At 36.2% G+C, this 17408-nt stretch overlaps 2 protein-coding genes across 2 annotated transcripts in view; both read left to right on the forward strand.

Moving 5' to 3' along the window:
* Positions 1–10952, forward strand: part of LOC116844894 (elongation of very long chain fatty acids protein AAEL008004-like) — a 16436-nt gene extending 5484 nt beyond the window's left edge. The window contains exons 2-4 of the mRNA XM_032817020.1: positions 4101–4171; positions 4258–4529; positions 5915–10952. Of these exons, the coding sequence (XP_032672911.1) occupies positions 4123–4171; positions 4258–4529; positions 5915–6565 (972 nt within the window). The 5' untranslated portion in view covers positions 4101–4122 and the 3' untranslated portion in view covers positions 6566–10952. The remainder of the gene's footprint in view (positions 1–4100; positions 4172–4257; positions 4530–5914) is intronic.
* A 4857-nt stretch (positions 10953–15809) lies between these two features.
* The window catches only part of LOC116844836, a 23761-nt gene continuing 22162 nt past the window's right edge, over positions 15810–17408 (forward strand). The window contains exon 1 of the mRNA XM_032816903.1: positions 15810–16206. Within this exon, the coding sequence (XP_032672794.1) occupies positions 16149–16206 (58 nt within the window). The 5' untranslated portion in view covers positions 15810–16148. The remainder of the gene's footprint in view (positions 16207–17408) is intronic.

A 17408-nucleotide genomic window follows, 5' to 3' on the forward strand; every position in this document is an offset into this window, starting at 1 on the left:
AATTTGAAGAAAAAAATCCTAATGTAAAAATGTCGAGGCTATAATACTTTTCAAATTAAATATAAACGATTAAAGTTGACCAATTATATCGGCTAAAGTACGCGCTCACATACGTACGGTACAACACACAATGATACATGCATATAAGTGAGAATTTGCATAAGATATGAAATTAGTTGTAAATCTCTGAAAAAAACATCAAATGTGTCTTATTGATTCTCATAAATATATTGTGATATTTTATTCAAAACATTTTGACAAAATTATTATTATTTGCGATATGTTTATTTAAATGATAAAAAAGGCAGATTATTATTACATACGTTATTGTATGTATGGAACTTCTGTACGAATATTTTGAAAAGGAGCGACACGTACATGCAGTTGTACCCTTGTGTTGTATCGTACCTGAGCGCGCGTACTTTAGCCAGTATAATTGGTCAACTTTGATTGTTTATAATTTGAAAAGTGTTATAGCCTCGACATTTTTGCATTAAGATTTTTTTATTCAAATTACCTCAGGAATCCATCCTTAAGAGATAATACGGTAGTGGCAGAACACCCTGTATATTAGACATATATCCATGTTTATATATAATACATTTGTTATGTATAAAACATATATATATCCATGTTTTTTTCTTTGTCTCGCGAGAAATTATACATACAAAGTAAAAATAATTACAAAATAAAGGTTGAAATTAGCAAGTAATTACAAGTAATTGGCCAAAATTGCCAAGAATTGCAAGTAACTGACAAGAAGTACAAATAATTAACAACATGAACGTCGATAGTATAAATATACATAATATGAAGGTCGAACTAATCACGATAACATTAACAACGTGAACGTCGATAGTATAAATATACATAATATGAAGGTCGAACTAATGAAATTTTCTGGTATCTCAAGAGATCAATTGCGCTATTAGTTACAATTATATTATATATATATATATATATATATATATATATATATATATATATATATATACAGGGTGTCCCGTCACTACCGCATTATCTTTTAAGGGTGGATTCCTGAGGTAAATTGAAGAAAAAAATCCTAATATAAAAATGTCGAGGCTATAATACTTTTCAAATTAAATATAAACGATTAAAGTTGACCAATTATATCGGCTAAAGTACGCGCGCTCACATACGTACGGTACAACACACAATGGTACATGCGCATAAGTGAGAATTTGCATAAGATATGAAATTAGTTGTAAATCTCTGAAAAAAACATCAAATGTGTCTTATATAACATAATGTTTCTCGTAAGTATATCTTTGTGCTTGTGAAACGCGCAACAATATATACTCCACGTGAATTACGATAATCAAACTGTCATACGCATCAATAATCCCTAATGGCGTAAATGTAATCGTGCAGCGAATATCCTTAGCACACAGTGATGGATATCCTTATCAACGTTCACTTGCCTTATACACTCTTTGTATATTAAAATAAACGATGACACTTGAATGATCATTAAGTTCATTTAAGATCGTTACGTTCACGTTTACATGTGGCATATATAATATCTTTCTTTTTTCGGACAATCGGACTTCGCTCACTAACTATGCACATTCAGATCGTTGAATTTCAAATAAGACTTAATCAGGTATTTTTATCGTGAACTTATCAATAATCAATGAGAGAAAATTAATCCCGTTTTTCGTTTTCGTTGCCACCATTGAGCTCATTTGATTTTTAGCGGGTTATGTTTCAAACCTTTCTATGCGCAAAAAATCCAGGTTTCATCCATGTTTGTAACCGGTTTATAATCTTTTCTTTTCTTTTCAAGATTTTCCTGAGGCATCCTCTATTCGCAATTATGAATTGAGGATGGCGCACCCCGTTATTCAGGCAACGCACCTCCGGGACTTGATCTTATTGAACAAGTTCCCTTCACTTTTCTTTCTCCTTTTTGGTGATGCTTAGTAGCAAAAGTACAGAGTGATGAAATGACGAGTGTGAATCGTAAAGACGAAGACGCGTCACACATAGTAGGCACGAGTGCGAGCGGCTGCGTATGATAATACCTCACAGAAGGGAATGCTCTACCCCGCTTTCTCCTGAAAGTGAATTGCGGTCAACCGCAGGGAAATTCGCTCCCGCGGTTATATCATTGTTCTTCGAAAAGCTTCTGATCGTTTCTTCTAGGATCCTTTATGGGGTCATTAATTTCGGGCTTGACTACAGCTTTGCGAGAAAATATCGATCGGCCTTATCGCCGTATGCTTGTATGCTCAAACGTTCACTCATGGCAACGTGTACTATCATTATCGTGTTATTTATATCGGAATAGATTATCTATTTCATAACACACGCCCCACGAAGAAAGCCGGTCGCCGCGCACAGTCACATTTGGTGCCTGCCGTGCAGTGCTTGTTTACTTCATTGATTGCAAGTTATGGTTCATTGAGCGAAGATACGATATAGCATAATAGATCGCCGTGTGACGTTAGTCGTTAGAACGATAGGGTGCACAGCTATGTCGTTGGTACCTTAATTAACGGAGGGTGCGATCATTTGGGTAGACCGTTCGTATTCGTCTGATCCCTGGCAGTAGATACAACGAGAGAGGACGTTAACTCTGCGAGCTCATACTCGTTCACCTTGGTCCGAACTTGGCCGGAATCTGGTATTTTCCCTAAAAGGATCTTTGACCTAACATCCGGACGATGGCCAGCCTAAAATTCTAAAAAGAAACACGCAATGTGCATAGGTGCAGCGACCGTGTTCAACCAGTTCTCCTCTAATCGCGGTAGCTCGTTCACGTACGTCCCGATAATATCTCGCTATTTCAAGTCATCCTCGCGTTGTAAATTGACGCGTTTCCCTCCTTCCATCCTCCTTCCTAAGTTCCATCTACGCACGGAGCGATCGAGGAAGATTGCAGTACGACGACCCCGTGAGAGGACCCTCGTCTTCTATTCTATTTTGCATTTTTTATGCTTTATCTCATACTTTCTTTCGCTTTCGGAGACGGCGAGGAATCCTGATGATTCACCTTGACCACCTTTTTCTGTCCGTTTCAATTTCATCGGTGAGCTGAACTGGAGAATTAGCTAATATTAGGTCAGGGTGTATTGAGAAGATAGCATCGAAAATTAATTGAGACTAGTTCTCAGTAATCCCGTCGTCAGTCACTAGTTCTAACGCGCCGCCAACATGACTTTCATGATATCGTGGCAGGCTACATTTGCCAAAATGATTACACGTCATCTCATTCGGTTAAATCGAATGACATGACAAATAAGTTTGATAAATTGAATTTCATATTGCACTTTTAATTTACAATTTGCGAGTTTTGCTTCGAATAAAATTTCGTATATAAAGTACATCTCGATCGTAGACTTTTAGAGTTCTGTAACAATTCTCCCTCCTCCTTCTTTTTCTCGTTCTCTCTTTCCCTCTCTTCCTCTCATTCTTTCTCTCTCCCTCTTTCTCTCTCTTTCTACCTCTCTGCACCTCGCTGCGATCACTCACTGCAATTAAGAAAAAGTGCAGCTTTATGTTCCTCGTGTTACCACCTTATGCGATGACAATTTACACTCTCATTAGGAAGACCAAGGACGAGTGTAGAGTATGAGCATGACAATGCATTATGTTCCCGTCGCCATGCGCAAGTCCCTTAATGACAAAACACGTTGCTGCATCATCGCGAGACTTCGTAGTGTTGCAACGGCCCACAGCAAGATCCAATCTTCTTCTCGTTATATGAGCATTTAAACTCATCGAAAAGTGGAATAATAAATTCTCCGTACGATCGCGTGTACGTTGGCACGCGCGCGCGCCTTCTCCTTAACGAACCTTACCCTTTCACTTTCGTATTCTTCACGATATCTGCAGGACACGACATTATAAGCCGCTCATCATTACTATTGTCGTTGCATACTTAAATATATGAGTCATACGATATGCAAGAAGGCTGCTGTGTTCTAGGTTTCCTTTTTTCGTATCCGCGATTACGATTGTTTTCGAAACACCAAGAGGGCCGATCTTTTGTTTCTCAAAGAAAAGAAAAAAGAAAACCGACGTGAGAAATCAAAGCAGAAACAGCGAACTAATTCGTAACGTGTGTGTCTTCGCAGATTTACAAATTCAACATTCAAGATGTCGGGTATCGTGGAGTGGTACAGGGATTTAATGGACAAAGGACAAGGTAATTTACGAAATATTTTAGTACCGTAAGAAAAAGAGAAAAGAACAGCGAATATTGCTTATTGTTACTATTGTATGTTTCTGCAGATCCGAGAACAGTAGGATGGTTTCTGGTACCTAGTCCCGGCCCAACCCTAACTATTGTAGTGACGTACATATACTTTTGCGTTTCCGCCGGACCGAGATATATGAAGGATAAGAAGCCGTACGATCTGAAGAACACCTTGATAGTTTACAATTTCATACAAGTCCTTTTGAGCCTTTATCTGGTCTACGAAGGTTTGGTAGCTGGCTGGTTGAACGACTACAATTTCATTTGTCAACCGGTCGATTACTCGTACAATCCTAACCCAGTCCGAGTAAGTTTGACATTTTTAAGTTAGCACTAACGATGAATCAGAGTGAATGAAAAATTGACAATCAGATTTTCGAGAGGGGGTTCTTTCGATGAGTTGAATCGGCGTGTGTACCTTGTCTCTCGCAAGAATGAAATTAAGGGGATGCCGAAGTGGGTGACGAACTCACGAGAAATGTCGATAACACAGAGACGCGATTGTCACTGAAACAATCGTGTACTATCTCGTACTTTTATTTTTCGTACTTCTTGTATATAGATCTTACATAAATTATTGTTTGTGAAAAAATTCTTCTTGTATATAGACCTTACATAAATATGTGCTGCTTTGTTTTCCATGTTAATAGAAGATATTATCACGTACATATATAGAAATCTTTTTCTGTAAACTGTTCATATACCTTTGAGCTTCTACATTCAGTTGTATAGATACAGAAATGTTCCTTAAAATTTTCGTTAACGAAACAAACGTGCGGTATGTATAAGCTACAGAATTTACTTTTATCAAGTAGGTTATTAATAAAATAAATATCAAGTATGTCAAGTAAGGTATCAAGTAAATTTAACTGACGGTTTGAAATATCAGTTTTAAAATCTTTTATCGTTTTCCTCACATATTGAGCAATGCTCTAATTTATTATTGCACGTGCTTTCAGCGTATAATCCCTTGTCCACAACCTTGCTTTAATCTTTAAGCCGTAATAAATTGACCAACCACAGTCGATTATTTTAAAGATAATCAACTGTGATTGGTCAATTTCTTACGGCTTAAAAATTAAAGCAAGGTTGTGGAAAAGGGGTAAGAGTATTTTCAATTCCAAGTGCAAGTAATACGTTGTAAACTTTGTAGAGAAAAGTCAGTGTTTCGTCGGTAAAGTTTTCAAGTATGGCATCTCCTTAAGCGAGGATCTGTCGAAGTTGCGACAAGTCACTCGCGAATTTCATCCTCGCAAGATTTCCCTCGTGAAAAGCCAAGAAAGCGAAAGGTGAAAAGGACATCTATCGCTATAAGTTCGCCTGCTGCGAGATTAGAGATACACGTGACTTATCAAGTAGTCAATTAGAAGAGATTGCGTGAACAAGTGAGGAAGAGAGGAAAGGGAGGCCGCGACTCAGGTAGATCCGTTTCACACGCGTTTGGCGATCGAAATTCTTCAACATGCACGTTTCTGCGATTCCGAAAGTAACGGGTTAGCCGACGTCGTCGTCACGAAGGTTGCGACAACTTTAAACCGCTGGTGAATTGTGCAAATTCCGCGTCCGCGCGCTCAAGAGGTGAAGGAACGTACCGTTCTCCCCGGATGAAATGTCACTCGACAACAAATACAACTATCATTACGTTTCGCCTCGATCTTTATGTAAATGAACCGTTTCGCGCGTTGTTCGCAGATGGCCCGCGCCGTTTACACGTACTTCATATGCAAGCTGATCGAGCTGTTGGACACGGTGTTCTTCGTGCTGCGCAAGAAGAATCGGCAGATCTCGTTTCTACATCTCTATCATCACTCGTTGATGCCAGTGACAGCGTGGATTGGCGCCAAGTTCTTCGCCGGCGGTCATCCGACTCTACTCGGCGTCATCAACTCCTTCGTCCACGTATTCATGTACACCTATTACATGCTAGCCGCGTGTGGGCCGCACATGCACAAGTACCTCTGGTGGAAGAAGTACCTTACTGTTATTCAGATCGTGCAGTTCGTCATAATATTCCTGCACAATATACAGATGCTGTTCACCAGCTGCAACTTCCCAAAGCCGCTGTCGTTTTTGCTAACGCTCAACGCTCTCATATTCATCTACATGTTTGGATCGTTCTACGTGAATAATTATGTGAAAGCGGACAAACAGCGCGAACCAAAGGCAAACGGTTGCGCGATTGCCAATAGTGTGGCCGCCAACGGTTTGGCCGCCAACGGCTCGGCCGCCAACGGCTCGGCTGCCAACGGCTCGGCCTCCAACGGCTCGGCCGCTAATGGCGCCGCTTCCGATTTATTTTACACAACCAGTAAGAACGACATGGACCACGGTAAGTTCGATTAAAGGACTCATCGAGGACTTTCTAGGTCCTCCTAAGTTCGCGGCACCAACCGCGAACAAAAGAGAAAAATAGAGACATTTCCGATGGTCTCATCGGGGGCTGGGTCGGCACGCATTAGGTGATAGACATAAAATAACGCCGTAGACAAGATAACACGACGTTCTCGCGACCTCAGCGTTTATTCCGCCGATATTTCTGCAACGCGAGTTACGAAAGTAGGTTAGCGCATACCAGTGGGAAAAGGTGGAAAGATAGTTTCGGCATATCCGCGCCGTGCCGATCGCGCATGATTCCCGACTCTAACCGGATTACGCGCGGTCTGTGAGCGGCTTGATTATTACTCGCGTGAAATTAGTAGCCGCGTACCGACGGAATGAATGCTGAAAGCGCACGAGTCACTTAACGAGTTCGCGGAGACACGAAACGATTGTTAATAACATAACGTGACGGTTAATAATAGTGATGATTTTGTCTCGCGTGAGCCAACGTAGGTATTTAGGGTTTCTTTCTGAAGCACTCAAGCGCGAAAGACTCATCCCGCTCATCTCTCGCGCCGGCCTTCGTATCGTGCCATCCGTACGAAGTTAGTATCTTGAGCGCCGTCGAATTGATTGCCGCATGTACCAAGTGTCTCTCGATGACGTCGAAATTAAGCGGGATCCTCTCGTGACGGCGACAAGCCGTCCGCGAAATTCATCCTCTCGCGCACGGCCAACATCTTTCCTCGCAAGTCCCACGAAAGCGAAAGGTGAAAATGGCATCTATTGTAAGTCCATTTGCGCGCAAAAGGTGATCGCACCATCCCCGCCTGACACCGACGACGTGAAGAGATCGTTGAGACGTAATGCAAAATTACGGCGCGCGAACTCCAAAGAGGCGAACGTGCGCGTCGCGTAGCCTCGCGGACATGCACGACGTTCCACGACGATCGCCAGCGCGGTGTCGCCGTGCGGCACGACGATGTTTACTTCTTATCGGGTAAGGATAAGTCAGTTTTGCGCAGCAAGAGCGTATGCCGTATCTCAACGCCGTTATCGAGCTGCGCAGATGATAAGTTAGTTGACTGTAGAGAGTATCGTTACCACAGACTTCTATACATAAACTCATCGACATATAGTACTGGACGGAACATTCGGCAAGACTTCTTTGATCTTTCGTGTTGAGAGATCTAGAGAGAAAAAGCTAGATGTGTGGGCACAGATCTCTCTTTCTACTCTCTATTCATTGGTTGAATTTTATTTAAGGAGAAAGGGAATAGTATCGTATCCTTAAAAGTTGGGAACATACGTTACATATGAGTTACTACATATGATTACATGTTGTACGTGTAATACATATACAAGGTGTCCGGTAACTGATCGAGCAACCACCGTGTACGGGTAGAACGGGTCAAAATAATCATAAAAGTTATATACCATTTTAAAATTTTCTCAATATTTATTCCGTAATTAATTAAAATGTTTAAGCGAATGAGCTCACGAGAAACGGTAGGACATGCTCTGTGTATAAAAGAAATGGCTTACCTCTTAGCAAAGATGAGTAAACAGCTGATTTCGAGGAGTAACATAACGTGACGCTTGTTACTCCGCCTCGAAATTAGCTGTTTACTCATCTTTGTTAAGAGGTAAGCCATTTCTTTTATACACAGAGCCTGTCCTACCGTTTCTCGTGAGCTCATTCGCTTGTACATTTTAATTAATTACGGAATAAATACTTGTCTCTTTCTCTTTCTACATCTATCAATATGATTTCGGCACAATGTTCCGTTCACTATATGTCGATGTATAAACTAAACTACTAATACCCATATTTAGCGAGTAGTCGGAAAAATATCGAGCGGCCATCTTTGAAAGGACCGTATCATATAGGAGTAGTAATGACACGCACTATAGCATATTGCTTCCTCCCACTCACACATTGTCACTCAAGTCACGTATGTAAGATCCTTTTAAAGATGGCGGACGGTATTTTTCCGACCAAACAATCGTTAACTAAACTATACCTATTACGTATTAATACAGTCTAGATATTATATAGAAGTCTGTGGTCGTTACAAGTACGGTCGACATGATCTTGTTGAATATCGTTGTTTCTGAACACTTGCAAATATTAGCGCGAAAATCGAGAATCTAATGCGAAAATATCTGTGGCAAGTTGAGTGACAAGTGAGAGAAATAAGAAAAAAGAAACTGCTGAACAGAATCGCCTTTCAACTGTACGTCGGAATAGATGTATAAATACACTGAGAAAAAATATTTCAAACTTTATATCCCATAAATAAATTTTCAAGTATTTTTTTTAACCTTTTCGCTGCGGCGAAATCCAAAGTAAAAAGCATAGACGGTAAACATTCAGTCGTGACTGATGCTGTAGGCGGCGATACTTCTCTAATCTGGGAGTCAATCATGAATCTTTTCCCTTAACGTGAACTCGTGAAAAGTGAACATTTCTATATGCTTTTACATTTGAAAATTTTTACTTTTCACGAGTTTACGCTAGAGGAAAAGATTTATGATCGACTAGATTTATTTCACTGGTAAAGCAAAATGAGTTGTGCGCCTAAAGGCGCTTACAGCACTGATCAGGTGACGTGAGTTGAGCGCCTAAAGGCGCCTACAGCAGCGAAAGGGTTAATGTAGCTCACAGAAAAGCCACTAGAATACGATACTAAAACGATTAAGTAATATCATCGAAAACACATAATCAACCGATATAATATCGGTAAAACACACTTAAAAGAGAGGACAATTGGAATCATTGAGAGTCTATTAATAAGCAAGCAGAGAGAATAAAATCGATGTTGTACAGCTCGCAACTTGCATCGAAATTTAAACAAAAAATAAGAAATAGTGGCTTTAATATATTTCGTCGTTTTGACAGCCCAAATTTGCAATAGCACACAAAAAACAAATGGCGTAGCCATATGTAAGGCGTGATATGTTTCCCGTAAACTGGGCTAGATAAGGTCAAGAATAATAAAAGCACAAATAAAAGAGCACTATTTCGAACATCTGATGGGATTGTTTCTCATCTTTCTATTCTTAATCACGAAATATTCCCATGTATGTTTATAAGAGGGTATTATAATAAGACAGATTGCATATCTCAGTATGTAGGGTCGATGCTTCATTTATGGCTACTTTAAGAATTTTCGACGAAATAATCGCGTTTTAATTAAATTCCCTTCGTTATCTAAAGTCTTTAATTATTTTAATATATTATTAAGAATCTTTAAATTATAAATTTAAGACCAATAAACAAAATAAATTAAACACATTTTTAAAAAATAATACTTATGTCATAATTTCCGATTTCACCGTTTTTGATCACCATAACACTAGTTCTTGCCATAATGAGTGCCTGTTCTGGCCACATAATGAAATTGAGATTAATTTATAATAAAATAATTAATAAAAAAAGCATATGCAATTAAAATCATGGTTTAATGTTAATATCTTAATGTTAATATTTATTTTCAATAATTTATATATATATATATATATATATATATATATATATATATATAGTAAAAAGTTTTCTTTTGTGTTTGCTTATCTCTAAAGTTTTCTTTTTAGAACGATTTTTCTTATTATCCATCTAAAAAAACAAAAATAAGTGTATTTATAATGTGTAATTATGTATATATATAAAGTTTGTTTCTAGACAAATAGCTGTACTATACTTTTATAATTTTTCAAAGCACAATAATGAGGACCAGTAAAAACCAGAGCATGAATTTTGTAGTACCACAAATTTTATAATTTTACGCAAAAGACATTCGTTATTTTTGTTGGCTACAATTGGAACAACACAACAACCAGTTCTGGCCACACTATGGCCAAAAATAGAGCATTATATTAATACATGATCTAGTTTTTGACACCTATTATTTTTTCCTTAATAGGAATCAAATACGTGGTTATGCATATTGAGATTAACTTTTAGACTTTCCGTAAACCGATTATAGAAACATTCACTCACAATCATGTTTTTTATATAATAATTCTAACGTTTATCTCATCTCGTATCCTTAACGTTTTGCACAAGAAAATGCAATAGTTCGTTTACCTTCGGTTATAAATATTTAGTTAAAAAAAAAGAAAATTCTACATTCGTTAGCGAGCAGCGTGACCAATAGAAATATTGTAAAAACAAAATATTGCCACTTACATAACGCGAACATAAATCATAGACTAAATAATTCGAAAGATTCCTTGAAATGGCCACAAATGGAGCACCGACCTAACAACGTAATCGCGCTATCGTCATACGTTATGGCACGTATCGTAAAGATCAGCGTATTGGATGCTCGTACTTCCGATTCTTTCGTACTTCCTATTTCCGCCAAAAAAACTTTCTAATAAAAACCCGAAAAAGACAAGTGTTTAAGACGTGTACGTTTATTCAACCTGCCCTTTTGCGAAGAACGCACATGCATTCATTTTGAAACTTCATGCATACGCATATTTCACAATTAAAAATACAACATTTCATTATTCGACGGATTTTGATTTGTGTATCTGCAGTTCCATGACAAATAAAAGTAGAATCCTTATTTAAAGACAAAGTCTGAAAAGTTCAGACTTCAAGCTGCATCATTGTTTCAAGGAAGGCTACATTCTTTTGAAGTTTGCTCATTTTTCACATAAGGCGATGTCTTATGCTGCAATTCTAAGCAAATATATGAATACATCGTAAAGTCGTAGCTTTCGAATTAATCATAATGTTGGTAAAATTCACAAAACTTGGTTCACAATTAACAAATGTTGGTAAAATTCACATAACTTTATTGACAACTTCTAGATAGTCGTAAGATTTACGAGAAATTATAGATATTTACGAGTTATCGTATAACATACGATCCGCATAGAATTGCAGATCTCATTAAGTTCTTACGAGTCTTACGAGAACAAGTTACGAGTTTTACGATTTAGTCTAGAATTGCAGTATTAATCTGCATATGTATTGTATTAACATTATATAAATTATTAAGTAACAATAGGATATATATACAGAATGTTTCACACTCTCCTCCAGGCATTTTGTGGGGACGTAGAACAGATTGAGGTGAACATAAAAGTCCTATACCGTTTTGCGATATTCGCAGTAATTATCAAGATATTAATTGTAGAAAACTTGTAAATGATCATGCAGAATATGGTAAATGAGTTATAGTAGCGACGACTGCCATCGTGTATGTATACTTTAGGTCAAATTGAACAAAAAATCCTCTACCATTTTCCAAATAATCACATAGATTTTTAATTATTAATTAAAGAAGATTATTGCACGATTTTGCGTGATAATGCACTCATCTTCTTTAATTAATAATTAAAAATCTATGTGATTATTTGCAAAATGGTAAAGGACTTTTTTGTTCAATTCGACCTAAAGTATAAGTACACGACGGCAGTCGTCGCTATAACTCATTTACCATATCCTGCATGATCATTCACAAATTTTCTACAATTAATATCTCGATAATTATTGCGAATATCGCAAAACGGTATAGGACTTTTATGTTCACCTCAACCTGTTCTACGTCCCCAAAAAATGTTCGGAGGAGAATGTGAGACATCCTGTATATATATATATATATATATATATATATATATACATATTGTCAAAATTAATCATATCTGTGCACATTCTACTAGTCATAATACATTAATATTCATGTTGATTTTTGTCGTATCATTTTCTTCAATCGTATTTGTGTATAATATTGCAAGTCACGTCGCCTGTAATGGGAAGCGATGATGCGTCAGTATTAACCTTATTTAAACTAATCGTTACATCTTATTATAAGGCGCAATTTGCTTGTCTCTCTACCTTCGTGCATCTGCGCCGTAATCAGAGACAGAAATTGCCAAATATCTTAAATCTGGTTTTATTTATGTTAAAAAATTCTATTATTTGACTTCTAACCGGTTCTCTGTATAGCATCAACTGTAATATATATTGCTTCCTTTTATTCAGATTTTTGCCGTAACAAAATATGTCGAAACATTGATTCTCGAATATTATATAATATTAAAATTAAAGAATTTTTTTCGCGGACTTTTTCTTTTTAAATATGATTCGAGTGTACACGATGAATGAGTTTGCACTTATTGTATACAAAAATAGTAATCGAAACTTATTCTGAAATAAAGTACGTCATCACGATTTTTTGAGTGAAATTTTAATCAGAGTCTTCGATGAGCGATTTCAATTAGCGATTCGATTACTGAGACATCACTCGAAAACTCAAAAAATTCTGACGAATTATGTCAAGGGAATATTTTTCACCAGTGTCAATGTCTTAATTGTACAATAAAAATTATACACAAAACGGTTTGGACGATTCCTAGCACTGAAACTGCAGCGTTTCAAAATATTAAAATTGAAAGGCATTGCTGATGCATTTGTGTTTGAATCGGTTATGATAATAATTGAAATGACGGTACAGGATGTAAAAATAAATTTAAGATAACCTGATGACATTATATTTCACCAGATATTTGTTCCACAGATTGTTCATTATCTTTCATGTTTCACTAAATATTTGTTTAATCCAACAAAATTCTTTTTTCCGTATATAGAATATAATAAACAAAGTGCACCGGACATAAAAATATATTTCTGCTTTTGTGTTTCATTTAATATCCGATGAATCAGTAAAAAGCTCTGTCCAATATCCAATGGAATGAATAAATAATAGCGGCAAAGAATGCGGAATAAACGATAAATTTACATACAAAAGTTCGTATACATTGTTATCATTAACCCCTTAACCTACGATTTACGTTCCAACAGCCTGGATCCAAAACGTAAACAAGATCGCGCAGCCTTCGAACCATTCCACGGTTCGGCAAATCGGTCCTAAGTTGTACCAAACGCGCACAACTTACGGAATGTAAATACATGTGTAAGATACAACTGGTTTAATTTTATGCCAAGAGTCATCGTATAGTTCCAGATTTTTGGACTATTTCTTATTTCTTTCCAAATCCAGGGCTCTGGTAGTTGATCTTCGTCAGAGGTATCATCAATAACTAATCGCTTGCATTTTTTTCGTACAGAACGTATAATGTCACTACTGTCACTTTCGGTAACAGAAGTATCAACATAACTCTCACTGTTCTCATCACAAAATCTTCTTTTTGAAAACATCTTGTAGGGATACTTCTCTAATATTTAAGAAAATATATTTTGACGTGCGAACGTGACCAAGAATAACATGTAACTGATTATGATACAAAGAGATAATAAAAATCTATCACGAGCCTTGTCTGTGCTGTTTGTGGTGGGGCAAATTACAAACCGCGACCGTCACACCACGGGCCATGCCCGTGATATTTACATTTGGCCCGATCATTGTACCAGGGGCCATGCCCGTAATATTTACATTTGGCCCGACCGATGTACTACGGGCCAGGCCCGTGATAATCAGTTTTGGCCCGAATACAAGACCACGTGTCTCACACATAGTTGTAGGTTAAGGAATTAATATATTCAATGTTCACAAGTTGCATGCAAAACGTTTCATAATCACGTCATATCCATTTCAATCATATCAAAGATACAAAGTTTAAAGCATTAAGATGCAAAATGGCCGTTATATTACTGCGAGAATTGTTTTTTATACAATCGCGAGCTTAGCCGCAGAACTACAATGTTATTGTTATGTGAAATATAACGACTACCCATACAATATTTATAAAATACAACAGCATACAATATTTATAAAATATTTTAAAAATATAGATATTAAATATTTTGCTAATATCTAAATATCCAAAAAATTCAAGCATAAAACAGGTTATGTTAAATATCCAAAAAATATTTATAAAGAATATTTTTCATAAAATAATTAAAATATGACTTTACGTAAGAGAAAGCACATAGCAACGATGTGTCGTTAATAACTGTCTAGTCGTCATTGCAGGCGATCTTTTGTAAAGAGTTATACGTAACGACTGTGTAACCGCATAATAACTTGTACATAAAACATGTTTGATACAAATAGCATTGACAAACGAATACCTGAGTCCAGTCGAAAGAAATGCGAATAATAAAAATATCACATTCGGTTACTATCACCTTCGGTTACTTGTTACGATCGTGTATTGGCGAATAAACGTATTTAGACAATTGTCACGGCAGCAAACAGACAAACAGTTTTATTCACGAAAAGTTCGCGCTACGATTACACGGAAACGATAGTATCGCCGCTGGCAGTACATATCCTTTCTCGAATGTCGGTCATGATTGCTGCAATGTTCCATCTGACATCTTAACGATGTCGCGATGTCTGAACATTGTGAGTGCAATTACGTTATAATTAACTGCAATTATCTGGGGAAAGATAAAACTAGAGGAACACGTGCCCGCCAGTAATTACAGACATGAAACATTTTTGGAAATTTGCCATATCAGTTGTAAGAACGTCGACCGAGATTGGATAGATCAACGTTGCACGGAGTGCTGAAACGTTATGAATCTTTTCTCTGTAAATGCGCGTAGAATATATGTTTCCCGGTAATATTATAATATTGCTAAAATAAATAATCGATCGTTTACATTGTATTGGTTGTGTGCGTTGCAAAACGTGTATGAGTCTACGTAAAATATTTTTCTTCATTATATTGAATACTGTAAAATACTGTTTCGTGATAAAAACAATTATTCTTTTTTTTCTTTTTTTATTTAAAGATACTACGCACATCGAATTAACAATGTATAAAAATAATGTCTATCTTCATAACCTCTCAACTGTATAGGAATTGTTAAGCCATTGTTAAGTCGATTGATCAAAGTTGCATCATAAATACTGAATATTCGACATTATTTCAACGTCATGGGCCGAAGAGGTCAACATTATACGGTAGGAAGTATCGATATGACTATTTTCATGAAATGTATTGCTATACATACTGTGTACGTATGGACGTTGCTTTCTCATTATTTATTTACTCACGGAACTCCTTTATAACAAATGATTACAAAATTGGTGTAAAAATTACATCAAATTATCAAGTTACAAATATAATATTTAATATAATATAATATTTATGGTAATGGGTAATAAACTCTGCAGAATAAAAAAATCTGTCCGTGATATGTTCAAAATTTACGAATATCAAAATAACGGTCCGTTTGAAAATAATAACCGAGGGGGAAAAATAATCGCAAGTTTGTAACATTTGACATGCAAATTCACATGTCTCATTATAATACAATGAAATAGAAATAGTTTGACGAGGAGAAACGTAGGTCTGGTAGCTGTTTGGAGAATTTCACAGTGATTGGTTGTGTTGAAGGAGATTAACAAAAAAGAAATCAGTAACTTATCTAACTAAATAAATCATGATTTAAGATAACCATTTTGAGGAACAATTAGCAACTGTGGTTGAATCAAAGAACAAAGGAAACAAAAAGAGAAAAAGAAAGTTAGAGAGAGAAGGAAATTTTACGATTTTCGTCGAAATTATTTGCCGACATCGAAACGTAAAAAAAGTATAGACGAAAAATTAATTAAGAGCGTACAGATCTTATAATAAGAAAGCTTTATATAAACGAAATTCGAATTTCACCGTTACCATGGTTATTCTACATAAAATAATTAAACTGTATAAATGGTTAAACGAGGATTTATCAGGTTAGTATGTTTCACATTGTGTCAAGTTGTGCTTAAAAATCTGGAATTCGTTGTCCTTCTAATGAAAAAATAATATAAACGGATTTGCGTATATAATAGATAGTTTTTCATCTTTATTCGTGATCTATTGTACTACTTGTTGCGAAAAATCGTGGCGTACGTCATTAAAAGGTGATAGATTATCTGCTATCTATTACGGAAATGTGATTAAAATACTAAGAAAACATTTATGAAGAACATTTCACGTTGTTAAGAGACTGTTTTCACTATACGTCGTTATTTCTTATGCAGATATTAACAAACGCGTCGTATTTGTTTTGCACACGTCATAAACGAATGAACGTTTTAATTCAAAATCAGAATATACAAAACGTGATGATCATTGACGTAACACTTGTGTACGGATAGAACGCATAAAACTGAACACGACAATCTTCTATTGTATTAAAAATTTTGCAATAATTTTAAGGAATTAATTAAAGAGTATTAATGAATATGAGAGCGCAGATAAACGTGGGAACAGCTTTTTAGACAAGTTTTTATCCAAAATGTCTTAAATTTGTTACCAGGAGATTGCCAATAGATTTGACAAAAGTAAACCTTTAAATAATTCCTTAAAACTATTGGAAAATTTGCAAGACAATGAAGGACTGTTAACTTATCAAATATTCTGTATAGATAGCATATACAGATGATCAAGGCAATGGGATATTGATATTTTTATTGCGTACGAAATTAGCCATAAAATTATCATTGTGCATTATCGATCGTGTAATTATACAAGCTATTAACATTTAAATTGTTAACTCACTTAACTCATTTAACTCAATTATATCTAAGCGTTTCAAATAACTGTTTAAACAATTTCACTTATATTTGAGATTAATACTTATTTAATAATATTATTTACTTTTTCCAAAATTACTTTTTTTTATTCCGTAAATTTTTGATAATTGAAAAGCTAGGACAGCTGTCTTAGTAATAGAAAATCATATTCTCTTTGATATTAATTATAAGATGTAATATGTACATATATATGCACACACACACATATGGGAAGGTCGGGTAGTAGCGGACAGCGGTTAGTATCGGACAAAAGTTGTTTCAAGTATTTGCCGCTGAAGGCAGCACCTGTGAAACAATCGGCGTGTTGACTGAAGGAGGGAGGTAGTCAACTCCTTCAGTCAACACGCCGATTGTTT

The sequence above is a fragment of the Odontomachus brunneus genome, unplaced genomic scaffold, assembly GCF_010583005.1.
Source record: "Odontomachus brunneus isolate Ranch 3 - 2012 unplaced genomic scaffold, Obru_v1 Obru_scaffold_047, whole genome shotgun sequence".
NCBI lineage: Eukaryota > Metazoa > Arthropoda > Insecta > Hymenoptera > Formicidae > Odontomachus > Odontomachus brunneus.